This window comes from Podarcis pityusensis (genome assembly GCF_964106645.2).
Source record: "Podarcis pityusensis genome assembly, chromosome: 2".
Lineage (NCBI taxonomy): Eukaryota > Metazoa > Chordata > Lepidosauria > Squamata > Lacertidae > Podarcis > Podarcis pityusensis.
Genome location: NC_138029.1, coordinates 118,277,948 through 118,298,288, shown reverse-complemented (window position 1 = coordinate 118,298,288; position 20,341 = coordinate 118,277,948). Strand labels below are relative to the sequence as shown.

At 44.0% G+C, this 20,341-nt stretch overlaps 1 protein-coding gene and 1 long non-coding RNA gene across 5 annotated transcripts; one reads left to right on the top strand and one right to left on the bottom strand.

Annotated features, from left to right (window-relative positions):
• The first annotated feature begins 2,703 nt into the window (after positions 1-2,703).
• Positions 2,704-12,188, top strand: LOC308469726 (uncharacterized protein). 3 transcript variants are annotated; one of them, XM_080992601.1, is made up of 3 exons: positions 2,704-2,832; positions 5,373-5,498; positions 9,209-12,188. In XM_080992601.1, exons 2-3 carry the CDS (start codon positions 5,465-5,467, stop codon positions 10,711-10,713), a joined length of 1,539 nt encoding a protein of 512 aa, XP_080848727.1. In that variant the 5' UTR covers positions 2,704-2,832; positions 5,373-5,464; the 3' UTR covers positions 10,714-12,188. The 3 variants fall into 3 exon arrangements, with proteins under 3 accessions (XP_080848727.1, XP_080848725.1, XP_080848726.1); XM_080992599.1 differs by having other exon boundaries at positions 9,206-12,188; XM_080992600.1 differs by lacking the exon at positions 2,704-2,832 and adding an exon at positions 2,943-2,967 and having other exon boundaries at positions 9,206-12,188.
• LOC308470229 lies at positions 8,527-20,285 on the bottom strand. Of its 2 annotated transcripts, XR_013982281.1 has the most exons (5): positions 19,286-20,285; positions 16,776-17,000; positions 16,419-16,495; positions 15,273-15,397; positions 8,527-8,669 (listed from the first exon to the last, which is right to left on the bottom strand). It is a non-coding gene; the product is annotated as an uncharacterized lncRNA (long non-coding RNA). The 2 variants fall into 2 exon arrangements; XR_013982282.1 differs by lacking the exon at positions 15,273-15,397 and having other exon boundaries at positions 16,921-17,000.
• Between the last annotated feature and the right edge of the window lie 56 nt (positions 20,286-20,341).

The window sequence follows — 20,341 nt, the reverse complement described above, 5'->3', positions numbered from 1 at the left end:
GCATTGCTTCAAGCAAATGGCTATTTTACCCTTGTCGGGGCATTTCCTGATGCTGTCCTTATTTGCAAATATATATATATATATATATTCAGGTTGGGTTAAGGGGCTTTTTGTGCAGTAGATCCATTTCAATGCCAATTGCTCACCCTGAATTTGGTATCCTGGCAAATTGGCCCTGCCTATAGCCAAGAGAAGGTGCAATTCTCCTCTTTTTTGCCCAAGAAGAGTCAAAGGTGGGGGGGTGTAATCCACACCTGACCATTTATCAGTGGTTATTTTGTCTGCTAGACCTAGAACAGGCTTCCTCAACCTCGGCCCTCCTGATGTTTTGAGACTACAGTTCCCATCATCCCTGACCACTGGTCCTGCTAGCTAGGGATCATGGGAGTTGTAGGCCAAAAACATCTGGAGGAGTTCACAGGGTTGTTCATGAGGATTAAATGTGGAGGAGGAAGATGCACACCATCTTGTCCTCCTTGGGGAAAGAAGGTGGATATTAAAAGTAAGAAATCACTAAATAAAAATTGCTTAGAATTTAGCAGTCTCACTGCTGTGGCCCAGGTCTAGTTAATGCATGAATGGGTTATGACCATAGAGTAAGCTGTCCTGCCAGGCCTAGCTCACCTTGGGAGGAATTAGGTAACCAAGCTTTTGTTTCCCTTCAGTCTACCTGATGAACTCAGCATGTGAAGAGGCTAAGCTGGTTGCTCCCCCTTAGCTGCATGGCTCTCACAAGCCATTCTTGTGGAAGGAGGAAGGAAAGGGCAATGCGTTTGCTTTTTTTGGTGTGTGTGTGTGGGGGGGGAGAACAGGGCGCCCACCCAGCTGCTTTCCCTTTTTTTATAAACATATTTATTTGAGTTTTTCAAATTAAAAATTTACAGTAACATATCAGCATGTTGTTGTTGTTTAGTCGTGCCCGACTCTTCGTGACCCCATGGACCAGAGCACGCCAGGCCCTCCTGTCTTCCACCAGCTCCTGCAGTTTGGTCAAACTCATGCTGGTAGCTTCGAGAACACTGTCCAACCATCTCGTCCTCTGTCGTCCCCTTCTCCTTGTGCCCTCCATCTTTCCCAACATCAGGGTCTTTTCCAGGGAGTCTTCTCTTCTCAGGAGGTGGCCAAAGTATTGGAGCCTCAGCTTCAGGATCTGTCCTTCCAGTGAGCACTCAGGGCTGATTTCCTTCAGAATGGATAGGTTTGATCTTCTTGCAGTCCATGGGACTCTCAAGAGTCTCCTCCAGCACCATAATTCAAAAGCATCAATTCTTCGGTGATCAGCCTTCTTTAAGGTGCAGCTCTCACTTCCATACATCACTACAGTGGTACTTCAGGTTAAGTACTTAATTCGTTCTGGAGGTCTGTTCTTAACCTGAAACTGTTCTTAACCTGAAGCACCACTTTAGTTAATGGGGCCTCCCGCTGCCGCCGCAGCCCGATTTCTGTTCTTATCCTGAAGCAAAGTTCTTAACCTGAAGCACTATTTCTGGGTTAGCAGAGTCTGTAACCTGAAGCGTATGTAACCTGAAGTGTATGTAAGCCGAGGTACCACTGTACTGGGAAAACCATAGCTTTAACTATACGGACCTTTGTTGGCAAGGTGATGTCTCTGCTTTTTAAGATGCTGTCTAGGTTTGTCATTGCTTTTCTCCCAAGAAACATATCAGCATACAATATAGAAACAAGATTCCACAGAATCTCCTGGACTTTCCTCCTCCCCTTTGTGGGTCCTATTGTTAGCCTTTTCTTCCTGCATCTTTTGTAATAATCCAAATCTTTTGCATCTCCGTTATGTCCAAAATTCACCATTAAACTACAAGTGTTATTCCAATCCCACCACCCAGCTGCTTTCTCAGTGCAAGACAAGGGCTGCTTTCCTTAATCCGGTTTCCTGGCTTCGCCTGCAGGATCCTATTTGGTGCACCCCTTGGGCTCCAATTCAGTCGCTGTGAGATTTTTGGGGAGGCGAGGGCGAAGCTTTGCTTCTTAGAGGAGGGGGGAGAACTTCTTTGTCAGGGATAAAAAGAGGCTCTTTCCTTCTCCTCCAAGCAAGGAAGGCTCCGCTCTCTGCAGTGCTGTACCTTTTTTTTCCCCTTTCCAAAGCCGGAGGAGAGCAGGTTGATCTACCAGGAGGTAAAGTAATCCAATCGTATCTAGATGCAAAATAGAAAACAAGTTTACATCGTGCCCAGTAGTGTGGTGGTAACTTAGAAGGAGTTATTTCATGGTTGTCACAGACAAACACAAACACACACCCTCCCCAGCCACACATCCCTGACCATAGCTGTCAACTTTTCCCTTTTCTTGTGAGGAATCCTATTTGGAATAAGGGAATTTCCCTTAAAAAAAGGGAAACGTTGACAGCTATGTCCCTGACCCAACCACAAAACTGGGCCTGTAGTTTTGTGATTGAGTCCGTTGACAGGTCTCTCCCTCTCTTCCCCCTCCCTCTGTTCGTTCACAGGGCTTACAAGCTGTTGACAGTGGAACAGAGACTCCCTCATTTGAGGCTTTATGGCCATCTGTCATGAATGCTTCAGCTGAGATTTCTGCATTGCAGGGGGTTGGACTAGATGACCCCCGAGGTCCCTTTCCAACTCTACAATTCTATGATTCTGTGGATGCTGCTTTTCAAAAGTTCGAAGACAAGGATAAGAGCGCCTTTTTTCTTTTTGACCACTCACTCAGCTCTCTAAGGGTTAAATGAGCTGAGCTCTGTTTCATAGAGTGGCAGGAAATGGTCTAATGGGGGGAGGAATAGAGGGGGGCGCTTCCTTTTTGTCTTCCAACAAGAGAGAGGCTGGCAGATGGACTGAGCGGTTGCTCTGCGAGGTGGGTGCGCGTACAGGGCGGGGAAACGCCGTTATTATTAATATTATTAATTAGACAACATATTATAATTGTTGTTATTTATTAATACCCCGCCTTTCCCCCTGACAGGTACTCAGCTGCAAGACTGGAAGAGGGGTAGGAACCAAGAATTGGGGGGGGGGGGGGAGAGGCAGAAGAGAGAGAGAAATACCCTCACACCAATTTCCCCTGGGAATTGCATGTAGGGCAGGCATCCCCAAACTCTTCCCTCCAGCTGTTTTGGGACTACAACTCCCATCACCCCTAGCTAACAGGACCAGTGGTCAGGGATGCATAGCTGTCAACTTTCAGATTTGAAAATAAGGGATCAGCAGCCTCACCTGTCCCGGGGACAGTCTACGGGATATCTAACAATCCGGGATAGCAGTGGGAAGCAGCAGGAAACGGCACTGGAATTAGGGAATTTCCCGCAAAAAAAGGGAAGGTTACAACAACAAAAACGGTTGAAAACAAAACCCTATAAATAACCTGGGTCCTGAAAATATACGGAGAGAAGATAATGTCCCAACCAGAGAAGAATGGCAAATTTAAGTTGATGTGACCGGAAGAATCAGAAAGATCAAAATTCTATTAAAGAATGGGGGAAATTTATAATTTATCTTAAAAACCATTGCAAACTGTTAAAATTGTTAGTAGAATTGGAATAACACTTGTAGTTTAATGGTGAATTTGGGATTTAATGGAGATGTAAAAGATTGGGATTGTTATAAAAGATGCAAGAGGAAATGGCTAACAATAGGACCCACAAAGGGAAGGAGGGAAATCCAGGAGATTCTTTGGAATCTTGTTTTTATGTTATATATTGGATAAAAAGGTAAAGGTAAATGGACCCCTAACCATTAGGTCTAGTCGCGGACAACTCTGGGGTTGCTTGCGGCGCTCATCTCGCTTTATTGGCTGAGGGAGCCGGCATACAGCTTCCAGGTCATGTGGCCAGCATGACTAAGCTGCTTCTGGCGAACCAGAGCAACGCACGGAAACGGCATTTACCTTCCTGCCAGAGTGGTACCTATTTATCTACTTGCACTTTGATGTGCTTTTGAACAGCTAGGTTGGCAGGAGCAGGGACCGAGCAACAGCAGCTCACCTCGTCGCAAGGATTCAAACCGCCAACCTTCTGATCAGCAAGCCCTAGGCTCTGTGGTTTAACCCACAGTGCCACCCACGTCCCCTATATATTGGATATGTGATTGTAAGACTGTAATTTGAAAAACCAAAGAAATAACATTTTTTTAAAAAAGAAAATATATGCCAGGATGAAGAGGCATGTCGTCAGCATTCCCTGAAAGCTGCATAATGAAGGTGCCAGACGCACCTCTGGGGGGGGGGGTTCCACAGTTTAGGGGCTGCCACAGAGAAGGCCCTCTCCGGGGCCAACACCACTTCCACCCCCCTTGAGCGTCTGATGGTGTTGGCTCCCAAGCTGGTGCTGCCCAGCTTAGAGTGTGCTATGTAGCCTCGCTGGGTATGAGCGTGCCCTGAGAAAGAAGTAGCGTGGAGAATAGATTACCTACCCTCTTTTTAGGCCAGATAATAGTTACTTAGAGAGAGTTATAAAGGGCTCAGTCAAAGAATCGGTGGTATACATAGAACAGCATAAAAGTTAACATCCTTCCACAATGGTTAATTGCTGTCTGTTTATAACTTTTTATGGTTTTTATTGAAGTTTTATGTTTTACTGATGTAAACCACTTTGCTATATTGTTGGTTATATAATGGTATATAAATATGTTTTATAAATAACCAAACAATACATAATTGTTAATAATTATGAGGCTGCATTTTAAATTGCATTTTAACCTGTATTTTAAGTTGGTGTTTTGTTTTTTCTTATTATGTTTTTACTGAAATTTTATTGAAGTTAGCCGCCCTGAGCCCGGCTCTGGCCAGGGAGGGCGGGGTATAAATAAAATTATTATTATTATTATTATTATTATTATTATTATTATTATTTCATTGACTAAAATTAGCAAAAATTGAAAGCAAGTATGTGTAACTAAATTATATAGTAAGGATACCTGCCTAATTTCCCAAAGCACAGCTGCTGCCTCACCAAAAGAGTGCCTTGTAAAAGTGCAATTTCTGGACATTGATGCTGTCAAGCAGGCGTGAAGGGGCAGGGCGATTCTGGGTCACAGTATACTGAAACTCTGTTACCTGGTTTTATCTCCTTTTTAAGGACATCAAAGCTCTTGCCAGCTTGTACAAGTTAAGACAGCAAATTCCATAAGTTAATTATGTATAGTACTGTATATGACAAAAACCCCTTCAAAGCATGGGGTGTGTAAACAGCTCAAAAACAAAGTCCAGAGAATCTGTGCATCTATCATATAATGAGGGTTACTGGATCCCGGGTGAAATGGACAGCTAAAACATTTCTGAATAAGCAGGTATAAGAAATGGTATTTAGTGGTGAATATTGAAATGCAAGAACTCAATGGAAATATAGAGTTCAGGAATATATTATTTCTGATTAGAGAATCTTTCCTTCTTTCTTTCAGTGGGTGGTGTACTTTGAGCCAGTGGCTGTGTATTTCACCAAGGTGGGTGAGATCTCCAAAATTCAGAGCATAGATTTCTTCACAAGGAAGTCATGCCAGAAGACAATGAGAACATGGCATCTGTAGGTAAGAATGTCTTTTCCCCCTTGGATGGTATTGAAAATGAAGTTCTTAAATCACACCAGTGGGCAAGCGAGTGGTGACCAAACATGGCCCACAGAAGGCAGTGATTGCCACCAACCTAGATGGCTTTAAAAGAAGAATGAGCAAATTCATGGAGGATAAGACTATCATTGGCCAGTAGCCATGATGGCTATGCTCTGCCTCCAAATTTGGAGGCAGCGGGTCGCGCTGTGGGTTAAACCACAGACCCTAGGGCTTGCCGATCAGAAGGTCGGCAGTTCGAATCCCCGCGACGGGGTGAGCTCCCATTGCTCGGTCCCTGCTCCTGCCAACCTAGCAGTTCGAAAGCACATCAAAGTGCAAGTAGATAAATAGGTACCACTCCAGCGGGAAGGTAAACGGCGTTTCCGTGCGCAGCTCTGGTTCGCCAGAAGCAGCTTAGTCATGCTGGCCACATGACCTGGAAGCTGTATGCCGACTCCCTCGGCCAGTAAAGCGAGATGAGCGCCGCAACCCCAGAGTCGGTCACGACTGGACCTAATGGTCAGGGGTCCCTTTACCTTTACCTTTAGTGCTTCTGAAAACCACTTCTGGAAACTGCAGGAGGAGAGGGTTCTCATTAGCTTGCAGGTTCCCAACAGGTATCTGGCTGGCCACTGTGAGAACAGGGTGCTGGACTAGATGGGCCACTGGCCTCATCCAGCAGAGCTCTTTCTATATCCTTGTGGCCCAGAGGCTAAAACCCTTTAATAAAGTTTTATTTTAAATGTATCAGCAGTGGACCAGTGAATGCAGCTCATGTTATGAAAAGACAATATTATGACAAATATTATGAGAAATCTGAAGAATCATGAATTGTGCAGGCTGTTTATGTTAGCGTGTTGCAAGGATTTTAAAAGGTACCAGTGACCAACTCAAATAGAGTCCAAAAATTGACAGATGCAGCAATTGGAGAAAAAGAAAGTGAGCAATAATTGACCCAGTGGAATCCTTTCCAAAAGACTGGGCCTCGAGACCTATTGCCCTGGGGCTTTATACCTGAGTACATACATCACAGATCATGACATAATGGGATACAATTGCGAACGGCAGCAAAATAAGCTAATGAGCGCATACAAGCCTTACTCCTGACCGTACAAAGAGTTCTCTCCCAACTTCTGCTTTTTAGTTTGAACACCAGTCCGACCTTTCCCCTAGATTTATTGCAAGAAATAGACACTTAGGGCAAAGAGGAACTTCGGCTGTTGAGCTCCTACAGACCATCTGCTATAAGGGACATTCTGCGGTTTCCTGTTTCACTGTACAGACTTTGTCTGGACAAGGGGGGGAAATGTGCCAGCACATCAGATTTATCGCTTCCCTTCTTGTTCGGTGAGATAGAGAGAGAACAAGGAGGTACTGGGACAAAGTTCATCTAAGACTTTGCAGATTTAAGCAATTTGCTAAGCTAAGCAGAAGCTTTCACGGTTCAAACATGGATTATAAAATCATTATAAAAATATCTGGTTATAAATGAATATATTGAAAACTGATAACTGATTATATGGATAACTGATTATATGAAAAGCATAAGGGTAAAATTCCTCCAGTTCCTTCTTCAAGCCAGATTTAATATGTTTCCCTCGATGATAGTGAGAGGAAGATATTTAGCTCTCCCAGAATCAGAGTGTCTCTGCAAATGTAGTAAACAGGAACCTGATACTTTGGAGCATATTTTCTTTTCTTGTGATTTTGGCATTTATGCCAGAAGACAAGTATTAGAGGCCTTACAACTCAATAGGCTGATATTACTTTAGTAGTGGCTGAATTTTTGAGTGCTGTCCATGTAGAAAGACTGGGTCATTATAAAGAGAATTAGTGGTTCTTAATTGATCAGGGATTCAGTAGTGCAGTTGTGCTGTACTGTATTGTTTATGCAAATTGATTTTCTCTGGAGTTAAAGATCTGACCGGGACAAACCTTGTTATGCTGAACTTGTATTTTGCATAATTTGTATACGGTGTCTGTTTGATAATGTGTGGTTTGTTATGCATAATAGAGGATAACTATTTGATAGAGAAATCAAAAGTACATTATATGTAAATAAAACTTGGAGAGTGTAAAATCTAAACAATTTTTAAATAAGTAACCCTACAATGGTTATTGCATGACAGGATTCAAATAAGCAAGATTACACTTAAGTGACTCTATGAGTGTGTGTTTTGTTCCAACAGGAGAACCGATCAAAATTAATTCCAGTTCCAATCAGTGAGAGACTGACTATCCACCTGGTCTCTCTCTCTCTCTCTCTCTTTCTCTCTCTCTCTCTCTCTCTCTCTCTCTCTCTCTCTGAAACAAAGGCAGAACTACACTGCTCAGGTTCCCTTCAGTGTGCTGCAGGCAGAAAAAAATGCAGTGCTGGCACTTTTTTCTGGGAGCAAATGGCAGAAAAGAACTGTTGACATGTGAGGGGAGGCAGCTGTCTCTTTGGAAAGGGAGAGAAGTAGCTCCCATATACATTGAGTAATGTAATGCCTTGATCATGCAGGCTTAGTGCAGTGTGGTGTTTCTGTTACAGAATATAGTATTTTTGACCTTTAATAGCCGCTTTGACATTTCCGTCCTTAACCTCATTAGTTACTTTAGACATTCCTCACCTAATTTGCTAGTCATTCAGGCATTTCCCCTGCGGCTCTTTCCACTCAAAGGCCCTTTCAGACTTATAAATATGGGGCTTCCCAACTTGCTACTTGAGCCCTCTTCTCTGTGGTTCTTCACTGGTGCAAGCTACATTTGGCAAACTGGGCGGTTCTGGGAGGAGTCACCAGCCCAGGCATCAGCATAACATTCAGGGACTCTTGAGGTCAGTGGTGGCTAAATCTTGTTGGAGCCCTGGACACATTCAGAATTATGAGAATGTGTTGTGAGCTCTAGTCACAAAAATGTCCCTGTGGGAGTGTGGCATAGCGTAAAATTGCTCTTTTGGCATGGCATAACACAAAATGTCTGCTGCATCTAATAGAGCAGAATAAGAGGTAGGATTATAGAACTGTGCTAATATGGAAAACTTTATTTATTTTTTAAAGGTTTGAACCTGATAAACAGAGCAGCAGGTTCCAGCAATCTCCTTTCCCAAACATTGCTAAGTCTCATCTGCTGTGTTGCCTGTTGGTGGTGAGGTGTTGTAGATTACAGCTAGAAAATAAATAAAACAGAATTCAGAATTATTCCTGAAGTCAAGTATTCCATGAATATACAGTCACACTCGCATATAAACAGATGTCTTTATTGCTGACTGGTAATCATACTCCTTCATTAGTTAGTTTGTTTATCCTATTCTTCAGCCAAAAGAAAGCCTCTCAGAGTGGCCATACAGATGGCTAAAAGAAGTGAGTCAGTCCCTGCCTCAGATTTGCAGTTTGAAAAGGCAAAAGGGAAATGGATTAGGAGGGAGGAAAAAATACGCAAATGAATGTCTAAGTTCTTTTTTTTAAAAAATGGAACACAGAACAGAACAGCTCTGCAGGGAAAAAACAGAGTAATTATTAGGAAACACTGTTATAGACAAGTGATTTTCTGGACCAAAATTCTTCCATTCTGTTCTGTAACATCTTGTAGGTCATTGCCTCAGAACCTCAGTGTCTGAGAAATTCAGCTGAATTATTCAGCTGAGTTATTCAGCTGAATAACTGAATAACATTCCCCCCCCCCTTTCCTTTCTTCTTCCCAAGCAGGTGATGCGAAGGATAATGAAATTCATGATGAGCCATCTTTGGATTCATTGAAAACAATCAAGCATGAAGTGGGGAAGAATACATTTGGAAACCAAAGGACATCAAAAAGGCAGGACAGAAAGCGGTCAAAGAATTGGAGGAAGAAATACTCTGCTTCTCCATGTTCAGAACACCCTCAACTTCCACCAGATACTGAAAGAGTGAAAAAGTGTCCAGTGTGTGGAAAAATGTTCAAAGACAAATCAACACTAAATAATCATCGCAGAACCCACACAGGGGAGAAACCCTATAAATGCATGCAATGTGGAAAGGGCTTCAGTGTGAGTGGTAACCTTACTATCCATCAAAGAACCCACACAGGAGAGAAACCATTTAAGTGTATGGAATGTGGAAAGAGCTTCAGTGTCAGCTGTAACCTTACTAAACATCAAAGAACCCACACAGGAGAGAAACCGTATAAATGTACGGAGTGTGGAAAGTGCTTTAGTGATAGCGGAAGTCTCACTTCACATGAAAGGATCCACAGAGGGGAAAAACCTTATAAATGTATGGAATGTGGAAAAGGCTTTTGTGTGAGCAATAGCCTTATTGCACATCAAATAATCCACACTGGGGAGAAACCATATAAATGTATGGAGTGTGGAAAGTGCTTCAGCCAATGTGCAAACCTAAATACACATCAGAGGACCCACACAGGTGAGAAACCATATAAATGTAGGGAGTGTGGAAAGTGCTTCACCCAGAGCGTAAATCTAAAAACACATGAAAGAACTCACACAGGAGACAAACCATATAAATGCTTACTGTGTGGAAAGTGCTTCCATGGTAGTGGAAGCCTTACTAAACATAAAAAAATGCACACTATGGAGAAACCATATAAATGCATGGAATGTGGAAAAGGCTTCAGTGTGAGTGGTAGCCTTACTCTACATCAAAGAATCCACACTGGGGAGAAACCATATAAATGTATGGAGTGTGGAAAGTGCTTCAGCCAAAGTGCAAACCTTAAAACACATCAAACAACCCATACAGGAGAGAAACCTTATAAATGTGTGGAGTGTGGAAAGAGCTTCATTAATAGTGAAAAGCTTAGTTCACATCAAAGAACCCACACAGGAGAGAAGCCATTTAAATGCATGGAGTGTGGAAAATGTTTTAGCCAGAGTGCACACGTTAATACACATCAAAGAACTCACACAGGAGAGAAACCATATAAATGCTTAATGTGTGGGAAATGCTTCCATGATAGTGGAAACCTTACTAAACATCAGAGAACCCACACAGGGGAGAAACCTTATAAATGCATGATATGTGGAAAGAGCTTTAGTGTGAGCAGCACCCTTACTTCACATCAGAGAACTCACACAGGAGAGAAACCATATAAATGCTTAGTGTGTGGAAAAAGCTTCAGTCAGAGTGGAAGTGTTACTACCCATCAAAGAACCCACACAAAGAAACAACTATATAAATGCATGGAGTTTGAACCAAGCCTCAATCTTGATTGAAAGCTATCTTGGCAGCAAAATATGTGAGAATAATATAAATGCCTAAGAAAGCCTTTCCCACCCTGGTTTCCCACAGAAGTTGTATTCCAACTCTAATATGACCCATGATCCATAAAGATCTTAGTATGGATCAAAGGAAATTGCATAAGAGAGACTATAAATCCCTGGGTAGTGGAAAGAGCACAGCAAAATGATTACGAAATATTCAAAAAACACAGGGAAGAAATAATAAATGTATAAATTAAGAAAGATTTAGATAGCGTGGTTTCTCATTTTATGCAGGCAGGAGTGAAATTATTTAAATACATGCACTCTGAGAGCAGACTTGCTACGCAGGAAAGAACCCACACAGGGAGGAAGCCATATGAATGTATGGTATATGAAATGAGTTTCACAGGGGACATCAAAGAATCCACATAAGGAAGAAACATCTGGGATCAACACATTGTGAATCAACACAAATCTTCTTAGACTTCAGAGAACCTACGCAGATGAGAACCCACTGGCATGCTTCTGTGACAAATTCTTTGATATTTTAGGATTTATTAAGATTATGTTTTTCTCTGTTTCCTGCAAATACAGTAGGTATTCCTCACTCATGCTTCTGGGGATTATCCCTTCCATCAGTGTGCCTACACTAGAATTTGCTCTTTGGATTACAGTTTTTATTTGTGCAGTAAGAAAGGTTGTCTATTGGGAACACACATTGCATGGTAAATGTCTTTGGAAAATATAACCCACATCCAAGGTTAACGGGGTGGATTAGAAAGAGAGGATATGAATAGTAGGAAATAATCGGTTGTAAAGTTGGACAGTGTAGATTAGATTAGAAGATTTGAGTGGGCAGATTTGAGAAAGGAAGCAGTGAGACTAATAATGCGTTGCAGTAATTAATGGGGGAAGGAAATGTGTGACCAGTCTGTATTTGAGAGAGGGGACCAAGTGTATAAAAGCTCCAGTTATTAGATAGTGTAGAAGTAGTCAAAATATATATGGTGGCTGGTTTTCCATCTTCCCTAGTTTTCTTATACTTGATCTATTTCTTAGGTGCATTTTTGAGACCCACTGCACACTTTCCAACACTGGTTGAGATTCACCTAATCAATCCCATCAGCAGAAGTCGTATGTAATGGGGGTGGCCCCACCCAAGCCCCCAAAATTGGCTGAAGCGGCAGTCAGGAGAAACCCCAAAGTAGAGCATAGGGGGAGGGGGGGTGTTGCAACCAGCTACCTGGAATGCTTGTGCAAGTGAAACATTTGTAATGGTGCGTCACGGAACTCCATCCTTTGCAAATTGCATTTCCTGTCAAAGTTACTTTAGAGATTAGAGGTTGTTGGTGATTTGTGTTTGGTCCATTTTTAATGTAGCAGTTGAGATGTAATCAAGAAAATAGGATCAGTTGCACCTGAAAACTTCACTACTAACGTTTATGCTTTAAATACACAATAAAAGATTCAAGTGGTGAATTGTGAAACTTCGAAAGTGTATTTTTTTAAAAAACAAGATCAGTGTGGTAATGAACGGCCAGAGTCTTGAGAAAGTTCATAAGCTAACCCAATTTCTCGACACTGGTCTTTCTGATTTCAGGTTGCCATCGCTTTATTCTGTGTAAATGCTGACCTGTTTGCGTGTGGAATGCAGAGTGGTAATGGTGGCAATTAGCAGCATATACCACCTTGGAAGATGAGCAGGGGAACAAACCTTTGATGATGCCACTGACATTAGTAGGTGCTGAGTGATCACAAAGCTACCTTAATAAAAGAGGTCTATCCTTTCTGATAAAGGGACGCGGGTGGTGCTATGGGTTAAACCACAGAGCCTAGGACTTGCCGATCAGAAGGTCAGCAGTTCAAATCCCCGCGACGGGGTGAGCTCCCGTTGTTCGGTCCCTGCTCCTGCCCACCTAGCAGTTTGAAAGCACGTCAAAGTGCAAGTAGAGAAATAGGTACCACTCTGGCAGGAAGGTAAATGGCTGAGTCTTGGGACTTCCGGGTTAGCGCCTCCGGCAATGGCAGATTTCCTCTGATCTGGAGGAATCCGCTCTGTGGAAATCAGGGTCTGGACCGCCACGGCGAGGCGGAGACCCACTAAAAACCACAGGCGGGAGAAGCCTGTGGACGTGGGATTCGGCTGGCACCTTTTGCGCCTCCCCTACTCGCGGGGAAACCCGGTTTCAGGGATCCGGAGCGACGTGGGGTGAGCGGCGCGGTGCTTCAAATCGACTGCTTCTTTCATGGAGTGAAGCCGCATTGCTGTTGCCGGAGAGCGCTGACTTTTTCCTGTGAACAATTGGACTTTAAACAACTACCCGTGAGTAGAACGGAAAATTGGATCTTTAAACATCTTAATTTGGCATCGTAACGGGAAGGTTTCAAACAGGAAGTCCGCCTTCCTCTTTTGTAAATAAATTGAAGCAAAGACGTTGCAAGCTAAAGCCTGGAAAGCCTTTTGTAAAGGATTTAATCTCCATCGGTTAAAATCACTAAACCCCCCTTGGAAGCAGGAGAAGAGGGGGGAAATTTTAGATCGTCTAAGCCTGCAGGAGAGAGAGTGAAGAAAGATAAATTACCACCGTTTCGAACCTGGGAACGGGCTGTCAGTAAGATCGACGTTTTGGGAAAGTTCATTGACTGTGAATAAACGTATGTTGACAGATAGTTAAATAAGAGAAATATATTGTTTCCATTGTTTCCTTTTGCACTTAAAAAGGAAAATTGAAACTAACTTTGTTGCTGGATCTGCGATTAAAAGGATGGATACAAATGTAAATTGCTTCCCCTAGAGGGAGCTTTTGAAACTGTTGCAGGAGTGGAGCTGGGGAATTTTCCAGCTGTAGAGATTAAAGACCGTGAGAAACAGAGACTGACCTTAACAAGAATGTTGACAGAAGAAGCCTTAGTGATTACATTTTGCAAGACAAGTGCTTTATTGGAACAGCTTCATGAGAAGATGGATGTGAGGATTATTAAAATTGACAATTTGGGACAAAAAATGACTGATTTGGGACAAAAAGTGAATACCTATACAGAAACTACCCAGGAATTGATTCAGGAATCTGTTTTGACATGGCAAGCTGTGGAGAAGATGAAGGAGAAAGCTGTCATTGAATCTCAAGTAATTCAAATTGAGAGAGCCCCGGCCTTACAGAGGCAATTTGATGAATATAAGCTGTGGCCTTCTACGATTGAATCTAGAGAAAGCCAGATTTGGAGGGATGGAGTCCTGCTTGGTTTGGAGAAGGAAGGTTGGTCAGATCTCCAGGGATGTTCTGGCTTTTGGGATCTGGATTTGGGTCAGGGGGAGATTGGAGTTGTGGGGGCCTTTAGCTTCGGAGGGATTTTGAAACATGCTCTGAAATATCTTTTGGACTTTAGTTCTGACTATGGAGAATGGGCTGACCTGTCGAGAAGGAGTAAAGACATTGTTAGGTTGGAGTTTCCCCGAGATCTACTCCTCAGTGCCAAAGGAAGGAAATTAAGAACAAGATCAGCAGAAGATAAAGTAAAGTGCATGTATAAATATGAAGAAGATCTGCAGAAGGGACATGGAAAAGAGTTAAGAGCCTCGGACAGAAGATCACCAGGTTGATGGACCATATGGAATTGATAGAAAGGACTGACAGAACCCGAGACCAGGGAGAAGAGACGGTGGAAGAAGATTGGAAAAAAGTTTTTAAAATTTATTTAGAAAAATATTGTAAAATTAATGAGTGCTAGAAAAATGTTGGAACGAAATTATACGGCTTTAGTAGAAATGTTATAAGGAGTTAAGTATAAATAAATTTTAGGGTTTTAATGGTAAGATAAGGTTAAAATAAGTTAAGACAATTAAATGACAGAAAATAGTGAAAGATGGAAAGGATTTGCTGAAATAATTAATAACTAGAATACAAAAAAGGGAGGTGTGAGGAGGTCGATGAAACAAGTTAATGAAAGATAAAGATATGGAAATATTGGATGTGTTTTTAATTGTTTTTTGCTTTTGTTTTTGTTTTGATGTATTGTGTCTGTTGATTTTTTTTATATGTATTGTAATGTATTGATTTGTATTGTTTATTTTCTCTTTTTCTTTTTTACTTCTTTCTGTAATTCTTAAACTTTTAATAAATACTATTTTTTTTAAAAAAAGTAAATGGCTGAGTCTTGTCATCTGGGCAGCCCAGGACCTCCATACGCACTTGCGCTGGCTTGGTGCTCCTAGTGCAGCAGTTTGGCTTCACCTCCAGAGGCACACTCCATTGTCTCTCAAGATGAATGGATGCCAACAATAGATTTTTTTAAAAGTACTTATCTAAAAAAAAGCAGCTGGACAAAGCTTATGTCCTCGAAGTAGAGGAATTAGTTTAGGAGAGGGATTAACTTTCCACATTTGTGTATGAGACAAGGCAGTTAAGGCTAGGGTACAGGCATCCTGTTTTCCTGTCTACCCTTCCAACCATAAGAAATAAACAATTCTCAAAGAGAGCTTTATTCATTCCCTCTGCATCTCTTAGTGCCCCTTTCTTCTCCCTCCTCAGCTACTGGATGCTGCCACAGACCCACTACAAAAGCTGTCCTACCTGGCTCGTGAAAGGAGTCATAAAGTGTGGCTGACGAGACACTTGTTGAATCATTGAATTGTAGACTTGGAAGGGACCCTAAGGATCATCTAGTCCAACCCCTCCTACAGTGCAGGAATATGCAACTGTCCCATATAGGGAGAAATCAGCATGTCAGTGTGGTTGCACCAACACTTTGAAGCTCCCTGCCTATTGACCCCAGGAAGGCACATTTGCCAAACTCTTTGGCACCTATTTAAAACATTTTTTTGTTCAGGCAAGCCTGTTAATTATTTTAATTGTTTAGGCAAGCATGTTTATTGTTTTATAGCATCTTAAATTATTTTTATTACCATCAAGGGGTATATAAATAATGTTCAAACAAAAATAAATAAAATTCCTTCTTGGCTTGGCACCCAGTGTGGGCGAACCAGTTGAGCTCCTCTAAACCCACCTCTGGAAGCAGTACAGTCGTACCTTGGAAGTTGAACGGAATCCATTCTGGAAGTCCGTTTGACTTCCAAAACGTTCGAAAACCAAAGCACAGCTTCCAATTGGCTGCAGGAAGCTCCTGCAGCCAATCAGAAGCCGCGGAAGCCCTTTCATATGTTTGGCTTCCAAAAGTACAATCGAAAACCAGAACACTCACTTCCGGGTTTCAGTCATTTGGGAGCCAAAAGATTCGACTTGCAAGGTGTTCGGGATCCAAGGTACAACTGTATCTCAATTCTAGGAAGCTCTGGGGGAAAACACTTGAGGTGGGTCAGGTGCAAGGCTTAACAGGGGCCTGACAAGGGGAGCATCCCCAGGGCCAGGAGGAGGGGCCTGGAGACTATGGGTTTGGCCTGCAAGCCGGGGGTTATTACCCGTGTCATAAATTATATCTGTAGTGGTCTGACCAATGCAGAATATTGTGGTATGTGAAGTTCTTGAAAATAGAATCACCAGGGCTGTCATACGTCCAGAAGAGAGCAGAGGAGAAAAGTCAGCTGCTTCCGGGAACCTCCAGCCCCAAACACCACGCTTGGCTTTCCAGGGGAATGGCAACCCCATGCCCTAAGCTGGCAGGGTCCTCCTCTTGGGCAGATGCACAACCCCTTCCCCAACCCCCTGCCCTGCCCTCCCCCCACCTCCCCGAGGGGGTCCCTCACACCATTCATCACTCACCAGAATGGTTTCCGTCTTAAGGTGCTTGGAGCGCTTGAGGGTTCGGAGCCCCCTGCTGCCTGGCAGTTCTCGATCACCTGGAGCAATTATTATTATTATTATTATTATTATTATTATTATTATTTATTTATACCCCGCCCATCTGGCTGAGTTTCCCCAGCCACTCTGGGCAGCTTCCAATCAAGTGTTAAAAACAATACAGCATTAATTATTAAAAACTTCCCTAAACAGGGCTGCCTTCAGATGTCTTTTAAAGAGAAGATAGCTGCTTATTTCCTTCACATCTGATGGGAGGGCATTCCACAGGGCAGGCGCCACTGCCGATAAGGCCCTCTGTCTGGTTCCCTGTAACCTCACTTTTCGCAATGAGGCAACCGCCAGAAGGCCCTTGGCGCTGGATCTCAGTGTCCGGGCTGAACAGCTGTTCTTGCTCCAGTTGCTGAAATGCAAAAGTCAGGCTGTCAGTTCCTTGCAAAGTGTCCATTCAAAAGACCCCGTTCACCTCAGCTGGAAAAGAGCCTCCAGGGTCAAGGCCAAAATCAGGGGGTGATCTTCAAAGCACTCCAGGTGCCCCAGGATGTTCTGGAAGAGAGCAGAGGAGAAAGGTCAGCTCCCTCCAGGGGCCTCCAGAGGACGGCTCCAACCCCAAACGCCAGGCTTGGCTTCTCCATCCCCAAACCTCCCACCCACCCACCTCCTTCCATCGTCCACAACTTGGAGCACTGAATACTGCAGAGGCCTTTCATGGCTGCGTGGCAGGTCTGGATGACCTAGAGCAAGAAAACTTGTTCTTGCTCCAGTTGCTGAAATGGCAAGTCAGGCTTTCAGTTCCGCATAAGGGGGTGGGCTTTTCCGCATCTGAGAGTGCAGAGTGGGAAGCAAAGAGCCAGGGCGGGGGGGGGGGGGGGCAGGTCTGAGGGATCCAGTCCCAGCTCTTGTTTTCTCCAATGCTCACAACTGGTGCTGGGGAAAATACCCGTGGTAGATCTGCAACAAGAGAAGGACACGGGAACAGGTGAGTTCCTCTTAGAGCACCAGGCAAGGTTCTTCCAAGAGTCATCTCCTGGATTCCTTGCATGTTGTTGTTGTTTAGTCGTTTAGTCGTGTCCAACTCTTCGTGACCCCATGGACCAGAGCACGCCAGGCACTCCTGTCTTCCACTGCCTCCCGCAGTTTGGTCAAACTCATGTTCGTAGCTTCGAGAAAACTGTCCAACCATCTCGTCCTCTGTCGTCCCCTTCTCCTTGTGCCCTCCATCGTTCCCAACATCAGGGTCTTTTCTAGGGAGTCTTCTCTTCTCATGAGGTGGCCAAAGTATTGGAGCCTCAGCTTCAGGATCTGTCCTTCCAATGAGCACTCAGGGCTGATTTTCTTAAGAATGGAGAGGTTTGATCTTCTTGCAGTCCATGGGACTCTTAAGAGTCTCCTCCAGCACCATAATTCAAAAGCATCAATTCTTCGGCGATCAGCCTTCTTTATGGTCCAGCTCTAACTTCCATACATCACTACTGGGAAAACCATAGCTTTAACTATACGGACCTTGATTCCTTGCATAGCTGTCAACTTTTCCCTTTTCTTGTGAGGAATCCTATTCGGAATAAGGGAATTTCCCTTAAAAAAAGGGAAACGTTGACAGCTATGCTTCCTTGGGTACAGTCCTGGCCTGCAGCCCCCAGAAGGTGGCTCCTCAGAGAAGGTGGCCCTCCAGCTGACTGCTGCCCCCCAGCCCTGTCCAATCAGCTGCCTCTGCCACAGATTCCTCCAGAAATGCCACAAAACGGGTTGGCTGCTGGGGTGATATATGTCCCTCCCACGCACCCACCTCTCTTTGGGGGTCCCTAACACCACTGATCCAAAGTCCAGCTTCATGAAGCTGGAGAGATGTAGGGAATAGCGTTAGATTGACTGCTATTCCCCACCCTGAGATTCTCTCCCCCCCCCCGCAACACACAGAATGCGGCAGCTAGATGGGTGACTGGGAGCGGCCACTGGGACCATATAACACTAGTCCTTAAGAATCTTCCTTGGCTCCCAGTGCATTTCCGAGCACAATTCAAAGTGTTGGTGCTGACTTTTAAAGCCCGAAATACCCTTGGTCCAGTATGCCTGAAGGAGCATCTCCAACCCCATCGTTCAGCCCGGACACTGAGGTCCAGCTCCAAGGGTCTTCTGGTCATTCCCTTACTGCAAGAAGCAAGGTTACAGGGAATCAAGCAGAGGGCCTTCTTGGTAGTGGCGCCCACCCTGTGGAATGCCCTCCCATCAGATGTCAAGGAAATAAACAACTATCTGACTTTTTGAAGACATCTGAAGGCAGCCCTGTTTGGGGAAGTTTTTCATGTTTTATCGTGTCTTTACTATTTCATTGGGAGCTGCCCAGAGTGGCTGGGGAAACCAAGCCAGATGGGCGGGGTATAAATAAAATATTATCATCATCATCATCATCATCATTATCATCCTCATCCTCTTCCTCGGCCACACCAAGAACTGCCTGTTCAGCCTCATGATGCTGGAGGAGGGGAGAATATTAGGCGCTTCCTCCTTTGAGTCTCCCTTGCCCCAAGCCCCCCCCCCCCCCAGCTCTTCCCCAACCTGAGCTCCTCCTGGAATTCTGCCCTTTCCCCATCTATTCCAAAGACCCCATTCACCTCAACTGGAGGAGAGCATCCAAGGCTAGGCTCAGGGTCCCAAGCTCAACAACTTTGGGAGTTCTTGGGGAAAAGTGCAACAATTTTTGGGTTTTCAAAAAAAAATAATATTGGGGTGTCCTGGCTTTTTAAATATGGCAACCCTAGAATAGTAATAATAAAATTTAAGGTCTTATATATTTAACAAATGTTCATAAAAAAAACCAACCAAGCACGTACATAGAGCAGCACAGGAAGACAGTCCTGAAACCATTTTGACTCCCAAGCTGACCAAATGTTTCTCTGCAAGGAGGGAGGAGGTGAAAAAAACCCTTCCTTGTTACAGGAATTTAGTAATCACCATTTCAAAGGAATGGGCAGACTCTCACTCTCAGGAAAGGCAATCAGATAAGACATTATCAGATAACCTGACAGACAGGAAAAACAACAACACTCAAATTTCTGTTGTAGACCACCTTTTCTGTGATGTAGGTATGATGTTTGTGGGGGGTGGTCTTGGGTTACACCCCTTCTGTGATGTATGTATGATGTATGGAGGGGTGGTCTTGAGATCCAGGGAAGGGAATTTAAAATGTCTATATAAGGGCAGGAACACGTTTGTTCTGGGTCCTCCTCTCTTGCCTGTGATCTGCTGCAACAGATCAATAAAGATCAGGCTTACTAGCTGCCTTGCTTCTCAATATTCTCTGGTTGGCCTGTTATTTTCTCCTACCAATAGGGAACCCACGTAAGGACTCTATCCGAGCTCTTGGATACCCCATAAGGGAAAAAGGGCAGATTTTGTTTACAACAGAATCACAGAATTGTAGAGTTGGGAGGGGCGCCCCAAGGGTCATCTAGTCCAACCCCGCACAATGCAGGAATCACAGCTAAAGCATCTGTGTCAGATGGCCATCCAACCGCTGCTTAAACACCTCCCAGGCAGGAGTGTCCACCACCTCCCGAGGGAGATTTTTCCACTGTCAAACAGCTCTTACGTTGACCTTTTTCCTGTGCCAACCTTCCTGCCCTAATTTTTGCTGGCTGCCTCCTCCTGTAGTTTGCTCTGGGTGCTGAGGGGTGCTGGCAGACCTCCCATTCCCCAGCCAGAGCTACAATTCCCGGAGTACCCTGACTGTTAAAACCGCTCAGAATTGTGAAGGTTTGCAGAATGCGACATGGGAGTGGAGAGAGAGAGAGACAGAGAGAGAGAGAGAGAGAGAGAGAGAGAGAGAGAGAGAGAGAGAGTCCTGCCCGGCTCTCCAAAGGTTAAATCAATTGAGTTGAGATTCCTAG